The sequence below is a fragment of the Pelophylax lessonae genome (genome assembly GCF_965119305.1).
Source record: "Pelophylax lessonae genome assembly, chromosome: 10".
Taxonomy (NCBI): domain Eukaryota; kingdom Metazoa; phylum Chordata; class Amphibia; order Anura; family Ranidae; genus Pelophylax; species Pelophylax lessonae.
The window spans coordinates 190,883,865-190,902,187 of NC_138777.1; the positions used below are offsets into that span (position 1 = coordinate 190,883,865).

At 43.6% G+C, this 18,323-nt stretch overlaps 1 protein-coding gene across 1 annotated transcript; it reads right to left on the reverse strand.

Moving 5' to 3' along the window:
* Positions 1-1,419: 1,419 nt before the first annotated feature.
* NUDT7 (nudix hydrolase 7) lies at positions 1,420-18,062 on the reverse strand (the record flags this gene model as incomplete). Its single annotated transcript, XM_082271040.1, has 4 exons — positions 1,420-1,821; positions 13,054-13,212; positions 16,495-16,642; positions 18,010-18,062. The coding sequence occupies 4 exons, from the start codon at positions 18,060-18,062 to the stop codon at positions 1,453-1,455; spliced, it is 729 nt and encodes a 242-aa protein (XP_082127166.1). The 3' UTR covers positions 1,420-1,452.
* Positions 18,063-18,323: the final 261 nt, after the last annotated feature.

The following is an 18,323-nucleotide window of genomic DNA, read 5'->3' on the forward strand; positions in this document are numbered from 1 at the left end:
AAAATGTTTTATTTCTTGTCATTTTTTACAGTAACGTGTTACTTTCATTCAATTCAGGTAGTATGCCAGGTAGTGAGTTGTATGTCACTTATGAACAGCAACTACAGCAATTATAGTGTCATTTTTTTTTTATTTTCGATCAACTTTAGTACAACCAGCCTGTCAGATTGTTGGCATGCGATTACTGCCAGCGGCAAGTATGTAACTTTTGTGCAAACCAAACAATATATGCTTATTGGGATTTTTTTTTACCAAAAATATGTAGCAGAATACATATTGGCCTAAAATTGATGAAATTAGATTTTTTACTTTTTTTGTATTGAGTATGTTTTATAGCAGAAAGTAAAAACATATTGTTTGTTTTTTTTTTTCAAAATTTCTGGTATTTTTTTGTTTATAGCGCAAAAAAAAAACAAAAAAATGCAGAGGTGATCAAATACCACCAAGAAAAAATAAATAAATAAAAGAAAGCTCTATTTGTGGGAAAAAATTACCAAAATTTGATTTGAGTATAGGCTCGCAGAACAGCGCAATTGTAAGTTAAAGTAACGCAGTACAGTATCGCAACAAATGCCCAGGTCCTGAAGGGGGTAAAACCTTCCAGAGCTCAAGTCGTCGTCAGTTAAAGTAACGCAGTGCCATATCACAACAAATGGCCTGGTCCTGAAGGGGGTAAAACCTTCCAGAGCTCAAGTGGTTGTCAGTTAAAGTAAAGCAGTGCCATATAACAACAAATGGCCTGGTCCTGAAGGGGGTAAAACCTTCCAGAGCTCAAGCGGTTGTCAGTTAAAGTAAAGCAGTGCCATATAACAACAAATGGCCTGGTCCTGAAGGGGGTAAAACCTTCCAGAGCTCAAGCGGTTGTCAGTTAAAGTAATGCAGTGCCATATCACAACAAATGGCCTGGTCCTGAAGGGAGTAAAACCTTCCAGAGCTCAAGCGGTTGTCAGTTAAAGTAACGCAGTGCCATATCACAACAAATGGCCTGGTCCTGAAGGGGATAAAACCTTCCAGAGCTCAAGTCGTCGTCAGTTAAAGTAATGCAGTGCCGTCTCACAACAAATGGCCTGTTCTTGAATGGGGTAAAACCTTTCAGAGCTCAAGTGATTAAAGAGTTAGAATTTCCCAAAACATTCATGGAAGTAGCTCAGTTCTTTTCCTAGAAAGCCACAGTTTAGCATACATATTACATTTACACCGCCCTGGTAATGTCCCCAGAGTAACTGCATCATGGAAAATGATGGTTAGCGCACATCTAAAGGGATGGGGAGGATCCAGTCTTTTACAGCATAGGGTCTGGAGTGATCACAGGAAATACAGAATCTTCCATTTAAAACTCCATGTGAACCTTTTGAGCAAACACACTGGATTGGCCTAGTTCTGGGCATACAGAACACGTGCTGGTAAGAATCCTTGATAAGATTTGGCACCAGTCATTTATCCCTTGGACCGCTACAGCTTACTTAGATTATGATAGTTCAAGATGGTTTTCTCACAAATCTGCAATGTGGTCTCCAGATCAAACTCTGGGTCGAACAATGGACGTCTTTCTAGGAGGATGACTGAAACCAGTAAGGCAAAATGTGCCGTCAACCCCCAAATGTGAAAGCTTTTCTTGGTTTTTGGATCCTGATGCTCGAACTTATGAATGTTTTGCTTTCCAAAAGGGGGTATGTTATATGGTATTGCAGTGTAATGATCCACGCTGATAAACAGATCCAAGGGAACATGGAGGACATCTGTGACCTCATTGGGGTTAGGTGATGGCTGAAAGGTCTCTTCCACAATCCCAACCACTGGAGTGACCAAGTAAACTGGAGACTGGAAGAAAAAAAGAGAGACATCAAAAGGATAGAAATACATAAAACAGGATAGTAATCATTATAGTAATATAAATTCTTGCTGACATCCTTCTAAAATATATTTGCCTGGCTTTTATGTTCATCTTGCAATACTTTGAGGTCTATGAATAAAATATTTTTTTTTAAATCAAGAAAAAGCTTTATTGAGAAAAATTCACACCATTACATTAAATAAAAGAAACATTGTCGGATGACAACAGCAAACCATAAACAATGCCTAGGCCACACCATGCCACTCACCCCCCAAGTTTATCATATATAAAAACAATTCAATCCATATAAAAGAAAAACAGAGCATACGGAAATGCAAGAAACTCTCCCAACCCCGTCAAGTGAACCAAAAATTAACAATTAACCTGAGTGCCACCTCCAGGAATTATAATAACAAACGGTCCAGAACTAGATCATCAGGGGCCATGCCCGGACTATTTAACCATGCCCCCCATACCTTAGAGAATTTCTGTGGCACCCCCCTATGTTGGTATACAACCTTCTCCATACGTAAAGTGGAAGCCATCTGTTCCAGCCACATCCTATACGTAGGTGCTTCTTGTGCTATCCAATGTCTTAGGATAAGTAAACGGGCCTGAAAGAGCGCCTGAGTGGCGGCCATGAATAAAATATTTGATGTGCAGATGTCTTAACCATTCACACGAGCACCACAAATGTTTCTAATGTGATTAGCTCCTATGCTCATCAGCTCCATCTAGTGGCCATAATGTAGTATTTTAATGAGGGACTGTATTTTAGGAAATACTGCATTGCGGCCACTGGATGGAGCCGATAGTTATAGGAGATAGTCATATTACCAACAATTTGACAAACATTTGTGGTGCCAATGTGAATAGGTAAGAAATCTGTAAAGCAAATTTAGAAAAATCCCCGCTTATTCCTATCCTGTCCACGTGGTTAACATGTGTAAGTTGGTCTCAGCCTTGCACCACTCAACACGCCACGTCCTCTGATATGTTTCGCCCCACCCACCGGGGCTTAGTCATAGACTAAAGCCAACTTACTAAGGCCAGCTTACACGTTAACCATGGATAGGGTTGAATGGCGATTTTTCTAAGTATGCTACACACTTTTGGATGTGATATTTTTCACTAGCCCCCCATTCCTGAGTACCAGCGGGACTGCTATATATACACAGTGGGTACGGAAATTATTCAGACCCCCTTAAATTTTTCACTCTTTGTTATATTGCAGCCATTTGCTAAAATCATTTAAGTTCATTCTTCTTCCTCATGAATGTACACATAGCACCCCATACTGACAGAAAAACACAGAATTGTTGACATTGTTGCAGATTTATTAAATAAGAAAAACTGAAATATCACATGGTCCTAAGTATTCAGACCCTTTGCTGTGACACTCATATATTTAACTCAGGTGCTTTTCATTTCTTCTGATCATCCTTGAGATGGTTCTACACCTTCATTTGAGTCCAGCTGTGTTTGATTATACTGATTGGACTTGATTAGGAAAGCCACACACCTGTCTATATAAGACCTTCCAGATCACAATGCATGTCAGAGCAAATGAGAATCATGAGGTCAAAGGAACTGCCTGAGGAGCTCAGAGACAGAATTGTGGCAAGGCACAGATCTGGCCAAGGTTACAAAAAGATTTCTGCTGCACTTAAGGTTCCTAAGAGCACAGTGGCCTCCATAATCCTCAAATGGAAGACGTTTTGGACGACCAGAACCCTTCCTAGAGCTGGCCATCCGGCCAAACTGAGCTATCGGGGGAGAAGAGCCTTGGTGAGAGAGGTAAAGAAGAACCCAAAGATCACTGTGGCTGAGCTCCAGAGATGCAGTCAGGAGATGGGAGAAAGTTGTAGAAAGTCAACCATCACTGCAGCCCTCCACCAGTCGGGGCTTTATGGCAGAGTGGCCCGACGGAAGCCTCTCCTCAGTGTAAGACACATGAAAGCCCGCATGGAGTTTGCTAAAAAACACCTGAAGGACTTCAAGATGGTGAGAAATAAGATTCTCTGGTCTGATGAGACCAAAATAGAACTTTTTGGCCTTAATTCTAAGCGGTATGTGTGGAGAAAACCAGGCACTGCTCATCACCTGTCCAATACAGTCCCAACAGTGAAGCATGGTGGTGGCAGCATCATGCTGTGGGGGTGTTTTTCAGCTGCAGGGACAGGACGACTGGTTGCAATCGAGGGAAAGATGAATGCGGCCAAGTACAGGGATATCCTGGACAAAAACCTTCTCCAGAGTGCTCTGGACCTCAGACTGGGCCAAAGGTTTACCTTTCAACAAGACAATGACCCTAAGCACACAGCTAAAATAACGAAGGAGTTGCTTCACAACAACTCCGTGACTGTTCTTGAATGGCCCAGCCAGAGCCCTGACTTAAACCCAATTGAGCATCTCTGGAGAGACCTAAAAATGGCTGTCCACCAACGTTTACCATCCAACCTGACAGAACTGGAGAGGATCTGCAAGGAGGAATGGCAGAGGATCCCCAAATCCAGGTGTGAAAGACTTGTTGCATCTTTCCCAAAAAGACTCCTGGCTGTATTAGATAAAGAGGGGGCTTCTACTAAATACTGAGCAAAGGGTCTGAATACTTAGGACCATGTGATATTTCAGTTTTTCTTTTTTAATAAATCTGCAACAATGTCAACAATTCTGTGTTTTTCTGTCAGTATGGGGTGCTATGTGTACATTCATGAGGAAGAAGAATGAACCTAAATGATTTTAGCAAATGGCTGCAATATAACAAAGAGTGAAAAATTTAAGGGGGTCTGAATACTTTCCGTACCCACTGTATACTCCCCTCTTTTGCTTAGAGCGGCACTACAAGTTTTAGCAAGTCATCCATACAGCAAATGTTTTATACATAGACCCCACTGACCCAGAACATAGACCCCCACAAATACAACTACTTTTATTGTCAGCCCATTTCAAAGTAGACCATAACCTAATCCTCAGGGATTTAACAGCATTGCAGACATACAATAACACTAGCACACATTGTCTTTAAAACGTTTAAAACTTTGAACAATAGGCAAGCTTGCAGGTTATCAATGAGTTTATCCATTCATTTGAAAAAAAACGATATCAAAAAAACATCAAAATCTGTAATATAAATGTCTTAATAGGAGAAGTCCACCCTAAAACTAAAATCCCTGCATCTATGGATCTCCACATTCTAACACTAACCTATCTAGCCCTGTAAAGAAGAAATCCGTGTACTTTCCTTTTTTGAAGCCGATCCGACTCGATCTCCAGCGGTGGAAGCTCTAAAGAGGACACGGCTGACAACAGCTGTGAAATGAATGACGTCACCCATAGACTTACTATGGAGCTTTCGTTGTTGGCTGTGTCTTCTGCACCCGCCTCCACAGCGAAGCGGCAGCTGACAGGTCAGCGTGGGATCGGGTCAGATTGGCTTCAAAGGTAAGTAAACTGATTTCTTCTTTACAGGGATGGATAGCTTAAGGTGACCAGACTTCCCCGGATTGAGGACACTGTCCCCGGTTTTGTCCCCTGATTCAGGGCCGGATTAATGTAGACAGGGCATCCCATGCTGGCTGAGAAACAGCCTGGTGGCTCAAATACAGACGCCCCCTGCTGGACAATCTCACTACCGCTCCTGCTGCTATTCAGTGGTGTAGGGGCAGAGCCAATAATTTACTGTGTGGAGGGCTGCTGAGAACGGGAGATGAGCAGATGGGTGGGGGGTGTCTGTTTGTACACAGGTGAGGGCAGCGGGGGAGCAGGGGTCAGAGCTGATGCAGCTGCATTGAGAGATGGAGAGTTTAGCTGTTGTGGGGGAAGGGCTAAGAGGTGGCTGCAGAGATAATCTGTGAGAGAAGGGTGCAGAGGTGAGCTATTGATGTGGGGGCAGCAGTGTCCTCTGTGCATAGCAAACCTCTGAACCCTGTACTCTATGCCCAACACTCTCCTCTATAATATGTAGTCCTGTGCCCAGCGCTCTGTGTATTATGCAGTCATGTGGCCAGCGCTCTGTGTATTATGTGGTCCTGTGCTCAGCACCCTGTGTATTATGTAGTTCCTGTGACAAGCGCCCTGTGTATTATGTGGTCCTGTGCTCAGCACTCTGTGTATTATGTAGTCCTGTGCCCAGCGCTCTGTGTATTATGCAGCCCTGTGCCCAGCACTCTGTGTATTATGCAGTCGTGCCCAGCACTCTGTGTATTATGCAGTCCTGTGCCCAGCTCTGTGTATTATGTAGTCCTGTGCTCAGCGCTCTGTGTATTATGCAGTCCTGTGCCCAGCGCCCTGTGTATTATGCAGTCCAGTGCCCAGCGCCCTGTGTATTATGAAGTCCAGTGCCCAGCGCCTTGGGTATTATGTAGTCCTGTGCCCAGCGCTCTGTGTATTATGCAGCCCTGTGCCCAGCACTCTGTGTATTATGCAGTCCTGTGCCCAGCGCTGTGTATTATGTAGTTCTGTGCTCAGCGCTCTGTGTATTATGCAGTCCTGTGCCCAGCGCCCTGTGTATTATGCAGTCCAGTGCCCTGTGTATTATGCAGTCCAGTGCCCAGCGCCCTGTGTATTATGTAGTCCTGTGCCCAGCGCTCTGTGTATTATGCAGTCCTGTGCCCAGCACTCTGTGTATTATGCAGTTCTGTACCCAGCGCTCTGTGTATTATGCAGTCCTGTGCCATTTGCCAATAAGAAAAAAAATAAGTCCCCGGATTTAATTTAAAATATTTGGTCACCTTAGGATAGGTTAGTGTTAGAATGTGGAGATATATAGTTGCAGGGATTTTAGTCTTAGGGTGGACTTATCCTTTAACCAGTTGCCAACCACCCACCGCAGATTTACTGCGCAAGGTGGCTCGGCTGCGCGAACCAATGTAACTGTAGGGCGCCGTCCCCGCGATGTGCTGATTAGGTTCAGAACTGGTCAGTCATCAAGTCCAGGCCAGTGCAGAGCATCCTGTGCCTGTGTAATGTAAACACAGGCACAGGAAATTATGCAATCTTCTCTCCTGGAGCCCTTTTCGGTTCCAGCGTGAGAGAAGAGAGCATCAGACTGTGAGTACACAAGCACTACACTGACACCAGGACACATAGGCACACATTTAACCCCCTGATCACCCCCCAGTTAACCCTTCACTTCCTGTCACAATGTCACTATATACAGTATACAGATAATTTAGTGATCACTGTATTAGTGTCACTTGTGACTTCAGTTAGTGTGAGAGACAGTTAGTGGTAGTTAGAGGCAATCCTAGATAGGTTTAGGGTACCCGCCATATATACCCTTTTTTTTGGTCAAAGCTTAACTAAACAAGCTAAAATTAAAAGCTGTTTGGCTAGAATGCACAGCTGCATCAGATTCTGAGTACTGCCGTTTTAGTAAATACTCTCCATTCTATCCATGTAAAAAGTGTCAGTTCCATTTATTTAGATCACAAAAAAGATCTGCTGAAATAAGGAATTACTCATATTTACAAGATTTTCCCAACAAACGAGATTAACTAATTTCAACAGCTCAAAATCACGAAGATGGGCAGCATTCATAAATTAGGAACCCCCTTTTGCAGAATGTTTTTATTCATATTTGGAAAGCTGTCATTTTATTACTTTACCACTAGATGGAGCTGGTGCTCTACATGTATGCAGTTCTGATAAGAAACAATGTTTCAGTAGCAATATAAAAGGGTTTATTTTTATTTTTATTTTAATTTTTCAAATTATGACCAATTGATGCATAGTGTATTAAAGTGGAGCTAGGGGCAAAATCAAAAATAACATCTATGTGCAGTCTGTCAATAGCATTAACACAGGATTTTTTGTGTAATGGTTTTATTACCAAGTTGTACTGCCAGAAAATGAATTATTTTGCACTTCCTTTAATAGGCCTAGCAAAAGTGACACTTGGGACAAAAAGGGGGCTGCTCACACAGAGCATTGAGATTGAGCAGATTGGTGTGCGGGTACCTGTCTGTTGCAGCTTCAGTGAGCTGGTGATAGGTGGGCGGTGTAATGGGTATTTTACCAAATCACACAGCTCCCTTTTTTTTTTTTTTTTTGGGGACCTTTATGTCAATTGACACTTCATTCACGTCATCATACAGCAGCGTAGTGCATTGCGCTCCTGTACCGTGACATGCAATGCCTTCTTGTGTACTGTGATAAAATACTGCATGTCTTCATTTTATCGCAGCATATTGCAGTGTGATCAGTGTACATAGAAAGCAGCTGTTTTCTGTGTGTCCTAGCAGTGACTGGCATTCTTCCAGTGTGGAAAAACACCAGCCACTGAACTCTGTGTGAACAGGCACTTAGGGCCCATTCACACCTACTTGCTTTGTGGTGATGCAGTCTAATCAATCAATTTCCCATTGTGGTGCACTGCACTAATACAGTCCATTCATTTTCAATAAGGCACCCAAAGCAGGAAGACTCTCTCCGATCCCATTTGTTTCTACCACAATGCATTGCAACATACATCATTCATTATGCAGCTATGTTTTGGAGCGCCATTTCAAATGCATAGCACCATAATGCATCCCAGCCTGCTTGGTGCACTACCACAGTGCTATGGTGTGAAGGAACCCTTATTCCAAGGGTTGCTGTAAATGCTTGTGTTGACTGAAGTTAGCCTTTCATGTTTTTTTTTTTTTTTTTATATTAACCATTTCCCGACAACCCGCTGCCCTTTTACTGCGGCAGGGTGGCTCTCCTGTGCAAACTGACGTAGATCTGCGTCGGTCGTGCGCGGGAAGCTAGGAGGCGAGCGTGCACCGCCGCCGGCGCGCTCCCGCCCCCACTCAGCAGTGGGGAAGCCGATGCGTGTGTCAGTCGGCTCCGATTGCCGCCTGACACCCGCGATCGCTCCCCGCTGAGAGAGAAGGACGGTCAGCTGTTGTAAACACAGCTGACCGTTCTTCTCTCTGAAATGATCATAGAGCCTATATGATCCTTGTATATAGGATCACATGTCTCTATGGTCATTTCAGAAGCCACACCCCCCCCCCAGTTAGAATCACTCCCCTAAGCTCACGTTTAACCCCTTGATCACCCACGGGGTTAACCCCTTCCCTGCCAGTGTCATTATTACAGTAACAGTGCATCTTTTTAGCACCGATTACTGTAGTAATGTCACTGGTCCCCCCAAAAGTGTCAAAAATGGCTGTTAGGGGTCCAATCTGTCCGCTGCAATGTCGCAGTCCCGCAAAAAAACGCAGATCACCGCCATTACTAGTAAATTTAAAAAAAAACTATAAAAATGACATAAATCTTTCCCGTAGCTAGTAGACGTGATAGCTTTTGCGCAAACCAATCAAAATACACTTATTGTGATTTTTTTTTTACCAAAAATATGTAGCAGAAAACAAATTGCCCTAAAATGTTAAAAAATTTTGATTTTTACATATTTTTTTTTTTGAGAATGTCAAATAGCACAATATGAAAAATATTGTTTTTTTTCCCAAAATTATCGCTCGTTTTTTGTTTATAGCGCAAAAAATAAAAATGGAACAGGTGATCAAATACCACCAAAATAAAGCTCTATTTGTGGGAAAAAAGGACATAAATTTTATTTGGGTACAGTGTCGCACGACCGCGCAATTGTCCGTTAAAATAACGCAGTGCTGAATCGCAAAATAGGGCCTGGTCATTAAGGGGGAAAATCTTCCGGTCTTAAAGTGGTTAAAAGGGTCTAGCTAAAAAATAGTTGCCTCAGTATTCACACAGCTGTCAAGAATAATCCTCATAAGGTGTCTAAAGGGCCGTACACACTTGACGAAAATCGGACGAAATATCCTCTGATTTTTCTCTCTCATGCTCGCGTTCACAACCGTTTTTAGTAGACAGTGCATAAATGTTCACAAAATTTCTCGTCCGAATTTTTTTTTTTTTTTGGGGACATTTGTTCCTAGACTTTCGGGTCGTCAGCAACTTTAGATCATGCGCGGCCTTTCGTATCCCATTTTTCACGGACGTACTGCATACACATTAAACGAAAATTGGTTGTCTGGGGACAGACGATAAAAATTTTGGTGTTTGTCAAAAATGTCGGTGTTTGGCTGAAAATCGTACGATTTTACCTCGGACGGGAATTTTCGGCAGATTTTCTACTAGTGTGTACCCCACTTTATCTATGCATTGCCTAAATTAGGTATTTCAGGAAACTGAATGGCCACTGAATGGAGGGGATGATCATAGGAAATACACATATTAGACACATTACGGGTATTCTTTTTATAAATACTGTAGACCCCTAAAGTCAATTTATAATTACACATATATCTAAGACTATCCTGTCCAAAAGGTGACAACACTGCTGTGACGGAACCTCAGACCACAGTCACAACTGCAATGTGATTTTGTTGCAGAACACCCGGCTGTATACTCAGTTTACTGATTGGAAAGACCAGTATGCTCTGTAAATTGTCATGGGATATTTTAAAACCCAAGAGTTTAAAAAAAGTGATGAGAACATTATACACTGCTCAAAAAACAAAACAAAAGGAACACTTTGAAAACACATCAGATATTAATGGGGAATTATATCATGCTGGGTATCTATACGGATATGGACTGGGTAATGTGTTAGCAATGAAAGGATGCCCCATCGTTTGATGTAAATGAACATTTTCAAGCTACAGAGGGCTGAATTCAAAGACACTCCTGAAAAAATTATGTAGCACGCTAGTCTTTTTTGCTGAAATTTCATTGCAGCAACTCAAAATGGTACTCAGTAGTTTGTATGCCCCCCCACGTACTTGTATGCATGCCTGACAATGTTGGGACATGCTCCTTTTGAGATGACAGATGGTGTCCTGGGGTATTTCCTCCCAGATCTGGACCAGAGCATCACAAAGCTTGTGAACATACTGAGGTGCAACCTGGTGGCATCAAATGGACCAAAACATGATGTTCCAAACAGGGCCGCCATCAGGGGGGTGCAGCCAGTACTCATGTATGGGGCCCTTGCACATAGGGGCGCCCGGACAGCAGGAAGATCGGTAGAATGACAGCATACCTCCCAACCTGGGCAGGACTGTCCCGCTTTACAGAGGCTTTGTCCGGCATAATTCTGGTGATAAATGTTACCTTCTAGCTCAGAAGGACCTGCAGCAGTGGGAACATTTAGAACAGCCAGGGATTGGCTAACAAACCAGCTGGGTGTGTACTATGCAGAGACTGCACTTGTCGAATTCATGCTGTGATGTCGGTAATGGGCGGGACTGCTACTCAGACCCGCCCCCTGTGTCAAGCAACACGTGCATAGGGAAGAAGGAGAAGGAAGATATGGCAGCCAGCAACAGAAAGGTATTTTAGAAAGGTAATCATGTGGAAGATGGGGGACCTTTGGGGAAGTTGAGGGCAGAGGAGAGGTGTGTGTGTTGCAGAGGTTGTAGCAGCTGGGAAGAGGTTCAGTACAGAGGCATTTGCGTACATTCGCTACTATGGACAGCTTGGTATGGCACTGCTCCCAATTTTTAACATTGGCCTCAATGGGAAATCTTGGTCACCTTGGTATAGCGCTACTCCCGATTTTTAACATTGGCCTCAATGGGAAATCTTGGTCACCTTGGTATAGCACTACTCCCGATTTTTAACATTGGCCTCAATGGGAAATCTTGGTCACCTTGGTATAGCACTACTCCCGATTTTTAACATTGGCCTCAATGGAGAATCTTGGTCAGCTTAGTAAGGCACTACTCCCTATCTAGCACTCTCCTGAACCCTTTGCATAATGCACTCCAGAACCCTGCATTCTGTATCTAGCATTCTCCTGAACGTATTCCTGACCCCTGCACTCTGTACGTAATGCATTCCTGACCCCTGCACTCTGTACGTAATGCATTCCTGACCCCTGCACTCTGTACGGGGATGGGGTTGTGAATTTGTGGAGGGATTCGAGGGGTTGCGCTGTGAGGAGGGATTGGGGGAGGGGGTGATAATATAATTTTGATATTTTCGGTGGAGGGGGGGCCCTGTCAGGTAGGCTGTATGGGGCCCCAGGATTTCTAGCGGCTGCCCTGGTTCCAAAGAGGTTCTATTGGATTTAAGTCAGGCGAGTGTGGGGGCCTTTCAATGGTATCAATTCCTTCATCCTCCAGGAACTGGCTGCATGCTCTCGCCACGAGGCCGGGCATTGTTGTGCACCAGGAGAAACTCAGGACCCATTGTACTAGCGTAGGGTCTGACAATGGGTCCAAAGATTTCATCCCAATACCTAATGGCAGTCAGGGTGCCAATGTATAGCCTGTAGAGGTCTGTGTGTGCCTCCATTGATATGCCTCCCCAGATCATCACTGACCCACCACCAAACGGGCAATGCTGAACAATGTTACAGGCAGGATAATGTTCTCCACGGCTGCTCCAGACCCTTTCACGTCTGTCACATGTGCTCAGGGTGAACCTGCTCTCATCTGTGAAAAGCACAGGGTGCCAGTAGTAGACCTGCCAATTCTGGTGTTTAATGGCAAATGCCAATCGAGCTCCACGGTGCCGGGCAGTGAGCACAAGGCCCACTAGAGGACATTGGGCCCTCACGCCACCTTCATGAAGTCTGTTTCTGATTGTTTGGTCAGAGACATTCACACCAGTGGCCTGCTAGAGGTCATTTCGTAGGGCTTTGGCAGTGCTCATCCATTTCCTTCTTGCACAAAGGAGCAGATACTGGTCCTGCTGAAGGGTTAAGGATCTTCTATGGCCCTGTCCAGCTCTCCTAGAGTAACTGCCTGTCTCCTGGAATCTCCTCCATGCTCTTCAGACTGTGCTGGGACTGGGAGACACAGCAAACCTTCTGGCAATGGCACGTATTGATGTGCCATCCTGGAGGAGTTGAAATGCCTGGGAAACCTCTATAGGGTCCAGGTACTGCCTCATGCTACCAATAGTGACACTGACCCTAGCCAAATGCAAAACTACTGAAAAACAGTTAGAAAACACGAGAAAGGGAAAAAAATTTCCATGGCCTCCACCTGTAAAACCATTCTGTTTTGGAGGTCGTCTCATTGTTGCCCATCTGGTGCCCCTGTTGTTAATTTCATTAACACCAAAGCAGCTGAAACTGATTAACATCCCCCTCTGCTACTTAACTGACCAGATCAATATCCCAGGAGTTTAATTGACTTGATGCTATACTCTGATTAAAATGTGTTCCTTTAATTATTTTGAGCAGTGTATAGAACATCAGTTTATTACCAATGAGAGTCTAATACTTCAGAACATTTACTGACCCTGGTAACATAGGGAAGAAGCCTGCAAATGACTTCCACTTGGTTAGGACACAGTCCGATCTCCTCTTTAGATTCCCTTAGAGCGGTTTCTATTTCATCTTGGTCTGATGGATCCTGTCTTCCTCCTGGAAAGCAAACATCTCCCGGCATTGTGTTCAGCTGTAAAAAAATGCAAGACTCTTACTTACAGTTTTTTTTTTTTTTTTTTATAATATCCTTATGTAAACATATTTAAATTGCAATATATAGGTTTTTATGTTTCAGCAATGCCACACCTTGCATTATTAGCCAAATATTCAGATTGTAGCTACTGGACCCGCGGTGCAAAATATTAGCCAGAACCCTGCTCCTAACCAATACCACCTACCCCATATATATCCCACTTGCCCAGTACAATCCGTGTGTAGCAGATCTCATCCACTTGGGAGATGAGAGTTGCAGGAGATGATTTTCCAAATTTGAAGGTTAAAGCTCAACGCCAGGCAGATATTACCTGATCTTTCAGGGAACTTAAAGTAGATGTACAGTAAACCCTCACATATATCCAGTGAAGTGAACAGCCTCAGATGATACACAGAGAGGAAAAAAATCCTCCTACATACATTTTATTTGTATATCTGCTGTCTTCTGCTTTTTACACTCTTTAGAAAGTGAACATTGTGTTAGAATTTTTTCTTACTGTTCCAGCACTGGGTGTGGAGTCTTGGCATACAATGTATGACAGCTGATTGGAGGAAAGGCACACACCCCCCTCCACATAGGCAGAGGAAGGAAAAAACATGCAGAGCTGTGCTGTGAATACACCAGCTCTCTGTTAATCTATCTCTATGCTCCCTCCCGACACAAATTTCCAGATGCTTTTATCTCCTGTGTTGGAGAACTTATCAGAAGTTATCATGCTGATAATAGAGGAACGGAGCAGTAGAAAGACACAGGACTTAGGGCTTTGGAAAGAGATAAGTAAACACTACAGATATATGTGCCCAGGTCAAATTTCACGAATGGGGTTTACATTCACTTTAAGGCCATTTTTTGACTATAGAAAGGCAAGAAAATGGCACATAGAACAATGACAATAGCGGAAGTTCCTTTGCTTACACCTGTGGAAAAACATCTTCCAGATATGATAGTATTCATCTGCATCTTCACGTTGGTAGAGTGAAACGCGTCAACCTTCCATGGTCTGCGTCCTTGTCCTGTTGGCAGTTTTATGCATGTTTCAATAAATCTACTGGACAGGCGGAGGTGTGCAGCCAATTTCTTTCCCAGGTTTAAACTTTTGATACCACCTCGTAAGTAGGTAGTGGTCTGGTTGGGATTCAAACCCCTAATGCTGCAAGGCAGGAGTGCTAACCACTAAGCCACTGTGCTGGTTTTCCCTTACTATAAAATATGTAAACATTGTAACAAAGTGGTAGATTTGGCACACATGTTTTCTTTGCCAGCAGTATTTAATGTAGCACTGCCCCCTAGGGAGAATGGATTCCCCTGGGTTACCCATAGCAACAGTCTGTAAAACCATATCACTTTATCGCTTGGCTCAGAAAATTAACAGTCTAGGGGATTTTGTTTTTTTTGTTTTATTTTGGAACTTGGATAGGAGAAGGGATGAGTGGGATACTGAAACTTGAACTATGCACAATCTTGAGGACAACTATCTGTAGTGTATGCGGCAAGGCCGCTGCTTCACTCTGCCACCACACTTTTGATCCACTAGGCCGACCGCCTGTGACCACCTTCCACACTGACAGGAGGAGAGACAGCCATCACCCTCCTCCTGGGACCTGGCTTCCCGCCCAAAGACGCCCTATCACATGTGCCCTTGGCTTTTATCACCAATCCCAGGATGCACTGCGGTTGTGCCCTCCCACTGGGACAGCCACAAAAGCCTGTGTGTCACTGGCTGGGTTTCCTCCACTGTCCAACAGGCTCCCCTATTGGATACAGTGGGGACACTCCCTGAGACCAAGTGAATCACACATGGACACATGCGACAAGCCTAACTAGAAATCCTGCTCCCTAATAAGCAGACAGAGCAACTATGGTTTTCCTGCTGCTTTCCTGTTAAGCAGAAATGCCAAAACTATATCTACTATCTATCACCTGACTAGGAGGGTGCTACATTAACCACTTGCCGACCACCGCAAGTACATATACTGCGGCGGTCAGCCCTGTGCAGGCAAAGTGACGTATGGGTACGTCACTCGCCTGCGAGCCAATAGGGGGCGAGCGCACGCCGCCGGAGGCGCGCTCCCGCCCCCGCTCGTTCACGGGCATCCCCGCACGAGTGGCCGGTGGCTCCAATGTCCGCCGGTCACTCGCGATCTCCCGCTGGAGAGGGAGAAAGGCAGGTGGCTAATATAAACAAAGCCGCCTGTCATTCTCCCTGATGTAACAGCAGAGATCATACGATCCTGCTATGTAGGATCGTATGTCTCTGTGGTTACATCAAAAGCCATGCCCCTTTACAGTTAGAAGCACTCCCCTAGGGACACACTTAACCCCTTGCTCTCTAATAAAGTTAGCCCCTTCCCTGCCAGTGTCATTTTTACAGTAACAGTGCATATGTATAGCACTGATTACTGTAGTAATGTCACTGGTCCCCCCCAAAAGCATCAAAAATGTCAGTCAAGGGTCAGATCTGTCCACTGCAAAGTCGCAGTCCCGCAAAAAAAAAAAAAACGCAGATCGCCGCCATTACTAGTTAAAAAAAAAAACAATAAAAAATGACAGAAATATTTCCCGTAGTTAGTAAACGCAATAACTTTTGCGCAAACCAATCAAAATACGCTTATTGCGATTTTTTTCACCAAAAATATGTAGTGGAAAACAAATTGGCCTGAAATGTTAAAAAATTTTAGATTTTTACATTTTGGAGGGGGGGGGGGAATTTCATATAAAAAAAATGTGAAAAATATTGTTATTTTCTTCAAAATTGGCACTCCTTTTTTGTTTATAGCGCATGATCAAAAAAAAAAAAAAAAAAAAAAAATCGCACAGGTGATCAAATACCACCAAAAGAAAGCTCTACTTGTGGGAAAAAAAGGACATCAATTTAATTTGGGTACAGCATCGCACGACCGCGCATTTATCCGCTAAAGTCATGCAGTGCCGAATCGCAAAAGAGGCCCTGGTCTTTGAGCAGCCAAATCCTCTGGGGCTTAAGTGGTTAACAAACTGGAATTTACCTTTAACTGAACCAGGAGATTTTCACAGCTACACTGCAGATAATCACCTTTAAAGGAGATTATAGAAAAAACGAAAAAAGCAGATGTGCATTTAAATGATATAACTGCCAGTTTCTCACCATAAGCAGCAAAAAGACAATTTGCCCCGGAGAGACGATGAGCAAATTATCATATTTGTGGCAGTTTAGCTGTGAGCGAGGGGTAATGACGCATGATGTTCAGCACACAGTCCCAGAACAAATAGTGAACTTACCTTCATTGATCTGACAGTCAGAAGCAGGTAGAGTCTGCCTTGTCTAATTTGCAGAGGGAGCAGAACTGAGGCTTTCTGAAGAGGAATGTGGTTGTATCGGCTGCCAACATCATATCTGCTTAAACTGTCCTTGATCTTCTTCCTGAGACTTGTAAGAAAGCAGACAGTGAAATAAAATTGCAAATCTTATGTGAAAAGGTGACAGAATTATGGGAAGGAACAATGCATGAAGAAAATTTCTACAGAGAAAATATAAAAACTGCCATTGCTGGTCTCTTGTTCTGAAAATGCCAGCTGCATGGCTGCCAAACTGATCCATAGACCTTCATACACTAACCCAGAATATGTATACAGATCAGGAGCTCTGACTTTACTTTGATTTTCCTGATCTGAATGCTGGCTGCTGGTAAGTATTGAAACCAGAGACAGCCAGGCAACCAGTATAAAAGCCGCCATATTTAACTTAACTAAAGATGGGCATACACAGAATGAATTGGAGACACAGGTGGGCCCCATCTTGCCCAACATCTTTGGAGAGAAGAAAAGAGAAGAAGCCAGGTGTAATATTGTCAGGCAAACAGCATCTGGATCCAGTCAAATGCAGTCACTTTTGGGGTTTTTTGACAGGTGCCAGGAGTCAGAATACAATAGCTGGCAAGGACAGTTCCTGTATCTACACTGTTTAGAATGGATGGGGGGAATAAATTGTTTCAGATCTTACAGTGTATGGCTATCTTAAAGTATAACTAAAGGCAAAACTTTTTGTTTTAATTTTGGACAGAGTGGAGAGGGATTCTCCTGTCATTCTCCTGCTCAGCGGGGGATCGGCAGATCGATCCCCCGCTGAGAAAAGCGGAGTCCGTTTGACGGACTTACTGTGTGAAAGGAGCCTAAAGCAGGCCATAGACAATTCGAATTTCGTACGATTTATCGTTCGATAAACGAAAGCGGCACTCGTGCACATCATCGAGTGTACCATCAATGTGAGCCGAAAATCGTACGACAAAACACTATGTTTTGTGCCTTTTAACCACATCTCTACCGGACACACTCCCTACTGTTCTGTGTTTTGTTAGGCGAAATCATACAACTCCCCCACTAATGATACGAAATTCGGCCGATTTTCACAAAAAAACCCAACATGTTGGATATGTGAATTTTTGCTGTCGTACGAAAATCGAACGTTTTACATACCACACTAACGATACGAAAATCGTTCGATAACACTGCCATTTACGATTTTCGAACGAAATTCGAATCGTCTATGGCCTGCCTTAGTGAGTTTAATTACCACCTTAATCAGCCACAGAACCCGTGTAATTAATGTGTGTCCTGGTTTAAAGGGATGAGGTAGCAACCCTACCTTAGTTCTGCTTTCACTTAGCAAACAGAACTAAGATCAAAGGACACATTAATTCTTTTAGGTCTGTTAATTATTAGCAACATATCTAAATAAATTCAATTCTCGCAGCTTTGTAACTGTCAGCGCTGCGTTAATCTATAAAACAGAATTACCTGTGCTGATCGCTGATCTCATCCCCTGTACAGCCACTGCTGATGGAAGACATGCCTGCTTGTAGCTGACTCTTCCTATTTTGTTCAGTCTCTGCTTGACAGGTCATGTGATGTGATGACGCTGCAGTCACGTGACCGTGCTAGAGGACAGCCGAGGAGAAACAATGCACAGCCAACATTATAACAGATGGTTATCAGTCCTGTATGAGTCAATGCATTAAAGTGGCACACATGCGTGATTTTCCATAACAGTCGTTATCTGCAAATGGTTAAAATTGGAAATGAACAGTCCCCAGGACAAATAGAGTGGGGGA